Source organism: Nymphalis io, chromosome 30 (genome assembly GCF_905147045.1).
Source record: "Nymphalis io chromosome 30, ilAglIoxx1.1, whole genome shotgun sequence".
In the NCBI taxonomy this organism is placed as follows: Eukaryota; Metazoa; Arthropoda; class Insecta; order Lepidoptera; family Nymphalidae; genus Nymphalis; species Nymphalis io.
Window position 1 is genome coordinate 2,928,658 of NC_065917.1, and position 13,830 is coordinate 2,942,487.

General features: G+C 37.4%; 1 protein-coding gene and 2 non-coding genes across 3 annotated transcripts in view; 2 read left to right on the forward strand and 1 right to left on the reverse strand.

Moving 5' to 3' along the window:
- The window catches only part of LOC126779905 (oxysterol-binding protein-related protein 8), a 49,037-nt gene extending 36,586 nt beyond the window's left edge, over positions 1-12,451 (reverse strand). The window contains exons 1-8 of the mRNA XM_050504085.1: positions 12,210-12,451; positions 11,847-11,910; positions 9,428-9,534; positions 7,224-7,397; positions 6,527-6,613; positions 4,877-5,021; positions 3,657-3,777; positions 1,707-1,804 (exon numbers count right to left, since the gene is read on the reverse strand). Of these exons, the coding sequence (XP_050360042.1) occupies positions 1,707-1,804; positions 3,657-3,777; positions 4,877-5,021; positions 6,527-6,613; positions 7,224-7,397; positions 9,428-9,534; positions 11,847-11,910; positions 12,210-12,320 (907 nt within the window). The 5' untranslated portion in view covers positions 12,321-12,451. The remainder of the gene's footprint in view (positions 1-1,706; positions 1,805-3,656; positions 3,778-4,876; positions 5,022-6,526; positions 6,614-7,223; positions 7,398-9,427; positions 9,535-11,846; positions 11,911-12,209) is intronic.
- Trnac-gca (transfer RNA cysteine (anticodon GCA)) lies at positions 8,265-8,336 on the forward strand. The gene has a single exon. It is a non-coding gene; the product is annotated as a tRNA-Cys (tRNA).
- Positions 11,332-11,405, forward strand: Trnan-guu (transfer RNA asparagine (anticodon GUU)). The gene has a single exon. It is a non-coding gene; the product is annotated as a tRNA-Asn (tRNA).
- Positions 12,452-13,830: the final 1,379 nt, after the last annotated feature.

Below are 13,830 nucleotides of genomic sequence, written 5' to 3' on the forward strand. Positions count from 1 at the left end.
GAGTAGCGTTACAAGTGTCATAAAAAAAATATAAAAAGTTTTCTGCTGACCGTTTACTATTACAAACGCAAAAACGTCTTCAATCTGATTTGGCTGTAGACGATACGACGTCATCGTGATTAGTAGTAAAGCCGTGACGTGACGTGCTTTGACATCGTGACACGATACACGTCACGACATTGAGAATTACACAAAATTATATCATTTGATTCAGAGACACGGACGGGACTAGACGTGTTCCATTCCCAATATTAATATAACATTTTAATGCAAAAACGAAATTATTTAAGCTTTTGAAAGAGAACCGATTTAAATATGTGGACAAACACACGTAACCGTGACGTACGTCAATCGTGACGTCATCGTCAACTCGTGGACAATGTGAAAACGTACATTTTAAACTTGACCATAAATTATTTCATGCTTTATTATAAATATTAAAAAATAAACGAATCGTTTCGCTTACGAACGGTATATCTAATTAACACTAGTATATGATCTAACATCTTCATATATTTATCCTACTATCCCTTATTTATAAATCTGAATTTACCCTCGTCGAAAATTCAACTTCAAAAATTCAAGCAAAACGAATTGTTTCTTGAATATAACAACCGAACATTCATTCGTAAACATGTGAAATTCAAATTTATGTTTCAACGCCTATAACCGTTTTAATTAAAGAAAAAAAAATCTATAATATTTCTCATAAGCAAAAATCCTATTAAGAAACATATAAAGTATAAAAACATATTAAAATATAGTCGATTCCAATAGCGGGTGGCGCACAGATAAATAAGCAACACTGGCCTTGAATCGACGCGTTCTGATTGGTCGAGATATTAATAATCTGTGGTGTTCATTGTACATTCGTGAATGACGTTTTATGTATCGGCGAAGTTTGCTATCGGAACTTTGGAAGTGAAATTAAAGTGTATAAAGGGTTTTTGGTAATTCGAAGTTTAGTTTGAATACGAATTTCCACCTGTATCCTTTGTGATCATTTATTTTTTTCAGTTTCCTTGAAATAAGTTTCTAGTTGTTATGCATTGTTGGCGAGTTAAGAAAACGGTTATGTTTTTAAAATAATCTGCAAGCCTAGTTTTTTAACGTTTTGTTTTTGTTTTTAAGGCATTTTAGTGAAAATAAAAACTCAATAAAATATTGAAATAATATCGTTTTTCGTCTCGCATTATTAAATTTGGCCCGATAATTGTTGTTTTAACATTGATAAAAAACCATTGTTTAATCGTTTTTATAAATCAGAAGAAAAAAAAATGATTAAAATTGATACTTTTTTTTAAATAAATTTGTGATGTTGCATTTTTGATTTATTTTGAAAAAAACTCAAAAATTGTTCACTTTTGCATAATGCTTATGGGGGGTTAAAATTATCGCAAATAGTCACCCCTATCACCTCCTAACGGGAACACGTCGAATTACCAATAATCCTGTATAAATAGTTAAGTGAAATAGTGTTGTATTATAAATAAATATATATATATATATATATATATATGAAAATAGAACTGTTTAAAGTACATAATATAGCAACATTGCCATTGGAATCGACTATAAATATAATATTAAGATTGTAACCCTACAAAAAAAAAATCAACAAAATTTCGGAATATGTTTTTGCTACGACAATTTGCGCAGGCGTTTATTAATTTTAATTAAAAAAAATAAAATAAAATCGTACTAACCATGTTCATTGAAGTGCTTCTCCAGTTCTTCGTGGGAGATGTTCGTCTGTGAAGCGGGGGCATCTTCCACGGCCTGTTCCGGTTTCGACCGGGAGCATCTGTGGTTTGAAAAAAAAAAACAAATGAAAGAAAATTAGTGAAAACAAAATAATTACATTAATAGCAACCCGTTCCGGCTTCGCACGAGTTGAATAAGGATCTAAAGAATCCCTGAGGAGGACGGCAGCCGGCCTCGCGCTGAGCGCGGGAGAGGCCGCAAATGCGTACCTTTCTAAAGGTTTCCACTGAGTGAAAAAAAAATGGATCTAAAGAATATAAAAATATCGTAATATTATTCATATAATTGATTTACTCTATTGATTTACGCGGTGCAAGCCGGTAAAGTTCTCAGTCGGCGTGACTTTTTCCGACTGCTCAACAATCATGGTCATATACCATTCAATTCACTCGAAACATTAATAAATTATACACTAAAACCTTCCTCAATAATCCCTTCGTTCATTGGCGATAACCGAATGAGAAGCCGTTCTTTAGTTTTAGAGTTTATCGCGTACAAACAGACATATGCAGCGGGCAGACTTTGTTTTATAATATGTAGTGATTTATATTAGGTTTAATGCTGTAACGTATAATTGTCACTTTGGTCTAGTGATTATAACATATTATAATGCACATGTGTATATGAGCTCTCATTTTTTTTAATTTTTTTTTTATAATATATGTAAGTGGACGAGCATATGGGCCAACTGATGGAAAGCCACCAACGCCCATAGACATTGGCATTGTAAGAAATGTTAACCATCGCTTACATCGCTAATGCGCCACCAACCTTGGGAACTAAGATGTTATGTCCCTTGTGCCTGAAATCACCCTGGCTCACTCACCCTTCAAACCGGAACACAAAAATACTAAGTATTAATGTTTTTCTGTAGAATATCTGATGAGTGGGTGGTACCTACCTAGACGAACCCTACCACCAGTAAAACCAATGGGGAGATAATCCGACACGACCGGAAGGAGTTCAGGCGCAGGACCAACTGTAAACACCACCCACTCCCAAATTCCGGGATTGTAGTAATAATTACTTAGACACACTAACTCCACTCCTCCAAACATCTGACGCGTCGTCACGTCACGTCGTATGTCACTAATACGTTGCGGTATAAATAAAAGTCATATTAACATTTTCTTCAAAATATATTTTGTTTTTTTTTTTTTTATTATGCCATAAACTATCCTTGTATGCGTACTATACGTACAAAATAATAACAAAAAAATCAGTCAGACGTCTCGCGACGGCTCACTTTTTTTTTTAATCCAAGCACATTCAACCTTATGGGCTATTTACAACCGCCATAAGTGTAGTAAGCAGAGAAACCTTAACGTATAAAGTACTTTTAATAATTTTAATTACGGTTTCGCCGATTAATTCTTTATTATAACAATGAAATTATTTATTATTTAATTTTGAAATTTTTAACAATTAGTGATGTTTTATTTTTATTACTTCCAATTTGAATATGATTAGATTGAATCGGAAAGTGTAATGCACATTTAGTAATAATAACAATAATAATATCCCGGGACAGTATTCACACACGGTCATCTGATCCCAAACTAAGCAGAGCTCGTGCTATGGAAACCAGACAACTGATATACTACATATACTACTTTTCTTTCGTAAATACATACTTATATAGATAATTACGCCCAGACTCAGGACGAACAGACATGTTCATGCACGCAAATGTCTGTCCTGGGTGGAAATCGAACCGACAACCTTCGGCGTGAAAGGCAAGCATCCACCAACCACGCCAACCGGCTCGTCCAATCGTCGTCGTTGTAATTGACATACATATTAGATATACTATTATTGTTTTATAGATTAATTCCTTTCAATGCCTTATATGTATGTACAACATACATATAAATAAATAAAGTATGAGTTACCTGAGCATAGCGTTGCTGCATCTTAACGCCAATTCCAGTCCATCCAGCCAACAGTGTCCAGCCGCTTGGGAGGGGGCCCTGAAGATGAGATGCGCTGTGGGGAGGGGCTGGACCACTGCACCTGTTTCAAATGATAACAATAAGAGTAACCATCTATAATTGATTGATTTCGTTCATCAATGTGTACACGATTAAAATAATATAACAAAAGTAAATTCTATTCAGTAGAGTAACAGCCTGTGAATGTCCCACTGCTGGTCTAAGGCCTCCTCTCCCTTTTTGAGGAGAAGGTTTGGAACTTATTCCACCACGCTGCTCCAATGCGGGCTGGTGGGGGGTGTCCGGCTCTCCTCGGTAAGTCGTAAATACGTGCAATAACGAAGGTACGTCACGAGGTGGATTCGACTTTGACCAAATCATGAAATTCTATTCATAGTATCACAATTACATAAAGAAAAACACAGCAACAACGAAAATAAAACAAATCATTATCATAAACTAATATATTGCTTCTTATATATAAAACTGCTATAAAAATTTATATATAGAAAAATGTATATTATAAGGATGCAAGCGAGAAGTCTGGCAACACACGGGCACCGGACTATAAAAGAACTTCTCTCTCCATGATGGGCCTCTCTTTGCTCCTGAAGATCGGAACTCGCTTTCATCTGCCTGAGCTGTCATAGTGGTACATTTCTCTATTAATGTTAAACAGTCGTTTTTCGTTACTATTTTAATTTCTTTGTTTTTTATTTAACTAAACATTTCCGTTTTTTTTTTTAAATCCACGTCTCGTTCCTAAAAATATATAATCCAAACTATTATTATAAAGCGTGAACCACTGATCAGGAAATATTGTAGTGCAATAAATAAATATTGCACACTTGGTAATAATAACAATATCCTGGGACATTATTCACACACGGCCATCTGATCCCAAACTAAGCAGAGCTCGTTCTATGGAAACCAGACAACTGATATACTACATATACTACTTTTCTTTTGTAAATACATACTTATATAGATAATTACACCCATACTCAGGACGAACAGACATGTTCATGCACACAAATGTCTATCCTGGGTGGGAATTGAACCCACAACCTTAGATGTGAAAGGCAAGTATCTACCGACCACGCCGCCAGCCCGCCAATCTCAAGTTAAAATCTTCATTCTACCCGCTAAAGGGCAGCTAGTTAGTCAATACAGACTCTCACCTATCGTCTCATTATGGGGGCCCCTCGGAGCCCAGATGCTCTGCTCGAGGGGGTGATAGAGTTTGAAACAAAAGCCGTCCTTCTTACTCGGTCTCTCTATAACCTGACAGGACGTCAGCAGAACAGTTCCGACCCAGTGACTTCTCTGTAAATAAAATTATATAACTATTACAGGTACGGTTGACATAAGCATACAGATTAAAAAAAAAACACTTACACGATATGAGATTATGCGTCTATTACATTTATTATCTTAAGCTAGATTGGAGTTTGAGTACTCGTACACCAAAATGGTGTACAGTAACAGTAACAGCTTGTTACTGTGCCACTGCTGGGCTAAGGCCTCCTCTCCCTTTTTGAGAAGGTTTGGAGCTTATTCCACCACGCTGCTTCAATGTGGATTGGTAGTATGTGGCATAATGTCACATGTGGCATAATTTCAATGAAATTAGACACATGCAAGTTTCCTCACGATGTTTTCCTTCACCGTCAAGCACGAGATGAATTATAATCACAAATTAAGCACATGAAAATTCAGTGGTGTGCTCACCCGGTTTGAACCCACGATCGTCGGTTAAGATTCACGCGTTCTAACCACTAGGCCATCTCGACTCGACTCGACGACGAAATGGTTGAAACAAGTGAATTTTCATTTACCTAACAACCGTAAAACGCAATACAACAGACATGACGATACTAATATTATAAATGCGAAATGTCTGTCTGTTACGCTTTCACGGCTAAACCACTGAACCGATTTTGATTAAATTTGGTACGAAGCAAGATTGAAACCCATGGAAGGACATACACTATTTACTTTGCATATTACCCGCGCCTCTTCATCTAAACTTGTTAGATATAAGTATTTTTAAAGTTCCGATAACAAAGTTACATTCAAAACGCAATGCAAGAATCCACAATAAATACCACAGATCATATTTATATCTCATCCAGAGACGTCATTTCATTTTAAGGTCGTAGTAGTTTATTGGTCTCCTTCTGCGACATTACATTTTCACAGAAGGAGACCATTTCCGACCAGCACTCATCGCTTCCGAGCATCGCGTTGATGATGCTCGGCAAGGAGAGGTCTCCGCCGACAACTGCCGCCAGGGAAAGCCTCTGGGGCCCACGCGGCACACTCCGTCAGGGTGTGTTGCGCCGTGTCGGCTGGCGCACCACACTCGTGGCAGGAAGGTGTCATTTCCCGCGGTGCTATCTTGTACAGGTACTTACCGAAGCAGCCGTGTCCGGTAAGTACCTGCGTCAACCTAAACGAGAGCGTGCCTCGTTTTCTTTTGACCCAGCGACTCAAGTGGGAACGTACCACCTCCACTGTCGCCAGGCCCGCCGTGGGGGACCCCAGATCTTCCTCCCATCGGGCTATCAAGGCTTGCTGGGCTAGAACCCTGATCCGCCCGACATTCGCCGACCCTGGACGGTCACCGCGGTCTCTCGCCTCAGCCCGGAAGTGGTACACCTCTGCGAGCACCTCCGCCTGGAGTTCCCAGGGCGGATCGCCCGCGAGGAGCATCGCCGCTGTCCAAGACACCGTACGATACCCTCTTATCGCTCTTATCGATATGACCCTCTGCGGCCGGTGTTTAGTCATCCTGCTATTGGGATAAATTATGTATATACGTTACTTACTTTAGCTTTAGGGCTCTTATAGAGAAGCAGTAGACCGGGCTTCAAGACGCACCAGAGTTTCGTCCATGACTTCAACGACCCACGAACCTGGAGAAGAATTACCGTCTTGAGAACTGAACAAAATTTCACGCGTTTTATTTTGATTAATACGTTTCTTTTATTCATTTAAGAACTCCTAATGGGCTACCTGATGGTGCGATGGTGTGCAACGCCACCACCGCCCATAGACATCGACTGATCCTCAGTCAGTAGACCGTGAGAAATATTGACCATCCCTTACAGCGCCAATGTGCCACCAACCTTCGGAACTAAGATGTTATGTCCCTTGTACACTGGCTCACTCACCCTTCAAACCGGACTACGACACACCTTAAATGGAATATATGCTGTGGTATTCTATTAATACTTACGCAGCGCAGGATATTGTACTAAAGTGTGTGTGTACAGGTAATCTGACCCAGGAAATAGTTAAGGCACGTAGCCAAGAGCTTTACGTAACAGACAAATAATAAATCCTGATCGAATTTTGGCCACACTTCCAAATACCGATGACCAGCAGCTGCTGCTGATTAATATCTCCGTTGTGTGTGCACGAACACAGCACATGGAGTGTTCATTATATCTCCATACTTTCAACACCACCACACAAGCCCCAGATCTCCAGATCTGCAGCCAAATAAGTGATCATTCGGATTACCTTCAGCCAATCCGAGAGTACGACGACCGATGGATCCTCTATCGAATGCAGGAGCGCGGAGGCTGCCCTCTTCTTCTCCTTCCTGTAGTGCTGCCTCTGCGCTTTGTAACTCTCTTTGCGTGAGAGCGCTGTGCTTGCCGTACGCGACACGCCCCCCACTGCTGTTTCTGATGACTGAAAATCATAACAACAATATTTACGACTTAATTATCGTTTAAACCGGAAAGGGAAGCGAAATTTTAAAATAAATATATTAAAATTTAGTTTATTTGGAAAAAAAAAACTTAAAACCAAATATGCCCAAACTCTTTTATTCCCAGAGCTTGTTAAATGTCCAACAAATATTTTCTTGATATTGATTTCGCTACACAAAACAAACCGTAATAAAAGAAATAAGTAATGTAATAATTTGTAAATTGTAGTTAAGTGTATTATAAAATTGTAAAATGTATTTGATTATTATTATTATATAAACTGTCATTTTTTTACATATATTATTATTAAAAGCATATAGAAGAGACACAGTAACAACCTGTGAATGTCCCACTGCTGGGCTAAGGCCTCCTCTCCTATTTTTGAGAAGGTTTTGGAGTTTATTCAACCACGCTGCTCCAATGCGGGTTGGTGGAATACACATGTGGTAGAATTTCAGTGAAATTAGACAAATGCATATTACCTCACGATTTTTTCCTACACCGTCAAGCACGAGATGAATTATAAAGACAAACTAAGCACATGAAAATTCAGTGGTGCTTGCCCGGGTTTGAACCGACGATCATCGGTTAAGAATCACGCGTTCTTACCATTGGGCCACCTCGGCGCTACATGTTTATAAATTGTGTTAATATCTAAATATATATAGTTAAATATATATAATATTATATATTTTAATGACTATTTTGTAACAATAAAACAGAATGTCTTACACATTTATAATATTGGTAAGAATAAAGAAATATATAATATTGGTAAGAATAAAGAAATACATACAAGATAATACTTTCGTAATATATAGTATGATTTTTCAACACTTCACTCAACGGGGATATAGCTCAGTGGTAGAGCATTCGACTGCAGATCGAGAGGTCCCCGGTTCAAACCCGGGTGTCCCCTAAGTGAATTCTTTTTATATATTTTTTTGTTTCATATATTTATATTATATAACCTTATCTAATCTGTGGCCAATGCATGTAGAGCTTTTAACTTATTGTTTGTAAGTTTGTTTATGTCATAAATATTTTGATTTTTGAAATTATTATATTTTTGTTAACTCGAAATGTTGATATATTTTGCAACACATATAATTAAGGAGACACTTGATTTGCACAACGTCATGTTTAAAGACTCAATTGTATTTATTAGTGTACTTGTTGGTGTTGATATTATAATAAATAAATAAATGTCATAACTTGCAATCTAAATTAGCTACCCAACCACTACGCTTATCCTACACAGTTGAAATTTCACACATCCGTTCATTATTAAAAAAGCATTTTAATGGTAACCATGATCTGATTGTACAGGAATTGCTCCAGAGGGACGAACTCCTCGACGTACAACAGCGTAGTATATTTGTATATACTAATACTAAGCTTATTTTAAAAAATGTTTTAAAATTAATCAATAATTCAACGCAACTATTAATATACACTTAACAATATTCGACCGAATGTATCAATACCTTGTGCCGGAGTATGTTAAAAAAAAAAAAAAGAAAAGCGCGCCATCGCCCGTCATAGAAGAGGAATATTACTTTTGGCGCGAAGTTGGGATGCTTCGAACATACAATTACGTTGTCAAATCTATTTGGTTTTGTGTTAGCATTTAAAGGAATTAATTATTATTTGTTTATTTTTAATTACAAAGAAAAAAAATTAATGTTTTTTTTTTAAAGTGCTTTTCACTTCTGGTTTGTTATATTATATACCATACTAATAATAATAATAATGTCCTCCAGACCGATTTCGGCCACGGCGGCCAATCTCAAGAGAGATTAGCCAACTACGCAGGAGATATTATTGGCCTGACCTGGAAATTGAACCCAGGACCTCCAGGTCTGCGGACTTACATCAAGCCATTAGACCGACGAGGCAGTCCATCCATACCATCCTATCCTAACCTATATACTATCGCCATCGTAAAAAAAAAAAACCGCACGGTTTTTTTTTTACAACGACGAGTGAAATTATCAGGCAATAATTTACCTTATCTGAGGATGTCCCGTCTGGAGGGTGAGCCCTCCCGTCACCAGAGGCCGGGGTCGCTAGCGGAGCGCCTGGGGACCGCGGGGGCGGCGTGAGCGTCGGTTCCCCTGAAATGTGACGTTTAACGATATTGAATTTAAAACGGACAAATAAAACACATTTACGACAATTTCCATTAAGGTTTCCTGACTATGTTTTCCTTTAGAGATTTTTGGCCCGGATTTGAACCGGCAATCATCAATTCAGATTCCACTAACCACTAGACCACGAATAGGAACATGTGTCACATCATCATCAGTTCACTTCCCCTCATTCATATGGGTTCAGCGAATCATATAATAAAAAATATATAATAATGTCCTTCAGACCGATTTGGGCCACGGCAGCCAATCTCAAGAGAGATTAGCCAACTACGCAGGAGATATTATAGTGCACAAGTGTGTGCGCAAACACAGGTGCACTCTCTATTTCCTCGCTCTCATAATCCGATGGGACGGCAATCCGACACGAACGAAAAGAGTTCACACACAGGACCAACGGTGTTTACGTGCTTTCCGAAGCAAGGGAGAATTTTTGACAGACAAACTCAATAACTTTTTACTGGGATTTGAACCCAAGACTTCCGGGTCTGCGGCCTTACATGTAGCCACTAGACCAACGAGGCAGTCAAAATAATCAGTTTTCCATCCACATATATATATTATTATTATTAAAACATATATATGTGAATTGAAAACACTTATCACATAATACAAGAATATTTAGAAGACTTAGTTTCCCCCCACGTGTGATAAGGGAGGGGATGAGATGTAAAAAAATGTTGTCTTTTTTTTTTAATTATGTATTTAATATTCTTCTTTAGTTAGCAACGCTACTTTTGAACAGACTATGTTTGTTTATATAGTTTGTGTGAAATAAATCATCTCGAGTTGTGCAAAATATTATACTATATTTCAAAAAAATATATATTTAGCAATAATTCAATTTGTCTGTTTTAATAGGAACTGTTGGTTGCTAATAATTGAATCGATTGAAAGGCGATAAAAATACGCGGTTGCCTCACTGGAATTATAAAAGGATTAATTTAAATTAATATCTTAGGAGTCACGGCAAAATTAAATTCTCGCACAAGAAGAAAAAGTATGGTGTTGGCCAACGATGTGACAGTGAAATAGCCAGCGCAAAGATTATGTTCCATTCGTATGACCATGTTTATCCCATATTCTACCGCCAAACAGCAATATTTAGTATTGTTCTGACCCGGCTTAAAGAGCGATAGAGCCAGTGTAACTACAGGCACAAGGGACATAACATCCTAGTTCCCAAGGTTGGTAGCGCATTCGCGATATAAAGAATGGTCAATATTTCTATAGTGCCAATGTATATGGGTGGGGGTGACCATTTACCAATATTAGAAAAGAAATCAAATAACGGACCACCTTTTTCAAAAGTTCTGTCTCATAATGTAGGACGAACGATGATGATGATGAGCCACCAATCACACACAAAATCCGTAGACACAACCGAAGAAAACAATAATAAATAAACGCATGTTGGACAAAAATTCGCAGGGCGGTGCTTTATGCATATATGTATTATGACAATCAATAAGTAGCAAGGCCAAACGATGTCCGTATGTGGCTTAGATTTGTAATTTATTTTAATAATATTTCTTTTGAGACGCCGATATATATTTAACAGTCCTGTTTTGATGTCATTCAAAATAAATCTAATTACGAATTTCGAAATACAATTGGCATTACAAAATTAAATCTTCGCTACTTAAAAAAAAAGATTTCAAATACAATACATAGATAATAAACAATGCAATACGTCGAGTCGATCGTCGCCCGTCACGCGTCACGCGTCCGCGAGCGATGTTCTATTTCGCGACGACTCCCATCGCCTCCGTGGCGCAATCGGCTAGCGCGTTCGGCTGTTAACCGAAAGGTTGGTGGTTCGAGCCCACCCGGGGGCGGCACACTTTTTGTAAATTTTAAAATTTATTTTCTATACAAATTTTATATCATATTTATTATAAATGTATAAACATGTTGGTGCGTATTTTAATTATAATGACGTCACGATCGTCGAGCTGCTATATATATAGCATAGTTATAAATTATTCCAAAAGTTTTAATTATCTCTATTGTACTTTTTCGAATGGTATAGGGTTAAGGGTCATGCACTTGAGGTTCCTCATTCAGGACAGTTAGAGTAAAATTATAACATATTTGACTATATAAGGAATATATATCTATATATAAATAGGCAAAGAAAAATTTTGTTCAGTATAATTTTTTCCATCGTCCAATAAACTATTGACGATTTTTTGAGTAAAAAAAAAAAATAATAACATTCGAAATTCAAATTAATAAAATATGCACTAGCTTACTATATTGTTTTATTGTTCACTGACCGTAAGTAGGTGGTGTCGATGGCGCGGTTGCTGATAACACAACGCTCAGTGGTTGATGCTGTTTCTGGAATTACATAATATATATATATATATATATATAAGAGTTATATAATATATAAGACAATGCGAGTAGACGATATTTACCAATAAGTAGCGCCATTCTGTAAGAACAAACTCGAGACTCGCCACAGGAAACCGTGCATGCGACATTGACCTTAATAATCATAACATTACAAGAATACACGCATCAAAATTGTACACCACCGTAAGTTAGTCAACATTTCACGGATGAGCAATGAAGTAAGTTCTTACAGAATCGCACTTGTGCTTATTTATTTAAAAAAAAAAAAAAAAAACGATTACCTTGTAATAGCTCGGCGTTGAAGTCTGGAAGTGGTAGTCTGGTGCTTTTAGCGCTGGGGAGGATGGGGTAGCGGTAGGGGTAGAAGCCTCGATGGCTGGGGATGAACTCATATTGGATATATTATCTAAACATTTTACTCAAATATTTGAGTACACGTAAAAATGGCGAAAAAAATAAATTGCTTAAATAATATTATTTTTTCATGTAATAATGTGCAGTGTGAAATATATCTATTAATATTATATATCTCTATATTTATATATATATATATTTATTTATAAATAATAATTTAATAGAATCTATTATTTAAATAGTTTTTTTTTATATACTAAAGCGAGATATATACAGATAAATTATTGCTTTTCGTTAATAATTATTTATATTATCACTGTTAAAGACACTGTTTTTTTTTTTTTCTTTTCGACTGGAATGGATTACTGGAATTCGGGATACTATATAAGAAATATAATTTTATTATATAATGATTGGCAGTGTGTTACAATATATTTATTAATTATATGGAATGCTAATTAAAGGTATGGGAAATAGGAATGAAGTTGTCACCTGGAAAAATAAACATAACATTATAATATATATATATACTTGATATTCTACCGTAAAACAGTACTTGGTATTTTTGTGTTCCGATTTGAAGGGTGAGTCAATCAATCAATCAACAGCCAATCGTTGTCCACTGCTGAACATAGGCCTCTCCCAAGGTGCGCCAAAGCTCCCTGTCCTCCGCCTTCCGCATCCAGTCGGTGCCCGCCACCTTCTTAAGGTCGTCGGTCCACCTGGCTGGCCAGCCAGGTGAAGGGTGAGTGAGCCAGTGTTATTACAGGCACAAGGGACATAACATCTTAGTTCGCAAGGTTGGTGGCGCAATGGTGATGTAAGCGATGGTTAACATTTCTTACAATGCCAATGTCTATGGGCGTTGTTGGCCACTTACCATCAGGTGGCCCATATGCTCGTCGCCTTCCTATTCTATAAAAAAAAATATTCTATGTCCATATCTGTACACCTGACAACGTGAATGAAAAATTTCATGACCATCGGTTTATTGGTTAAGACCAGAGAAGCGCCGAATGTGGATTGAACCTAATACGAAATTCGTACAAACATTCATACATACGAGAGCAACACGTGACTTGTGTACATACTTACATGAATATTTGGTTTGTAGTAATTTCAATCAAAATTCAATTTGTTTCAAATGTATGTTACAAGTTACATGACTGCCTCGTTGGTCTAGTGGTTTAATGTAAGGCCGCGGACCCGGAGGTCCTGGGTTCAATTCCCAGGTCGGGCCAATAAAAAGTTATTGGGTTTTTCTGTCAGAAAATTCTCAGTAGCAGCCCGGAGTCTGGAAGTTGGAAGTGTTTTCACTCCCGTGCCTCGGAAAGCACGTAAAGCCGTTGGTCCTGCGCCTGAACTCTTTCCGGTCGTGTCGGATTGCCGTCCCATCGGATTATGAGAGTTAGTGTTTGCGCACACACTTGTGCACTATAATATCTCCTGCGCAGCTGGCTAATCTCTCTTGAGATTGGCCGCCGTGGCCGAAATCGGTCTGGAGGACATTATGTTACGAGTGATTTATTTTGTTTAAAGTAATAAAGT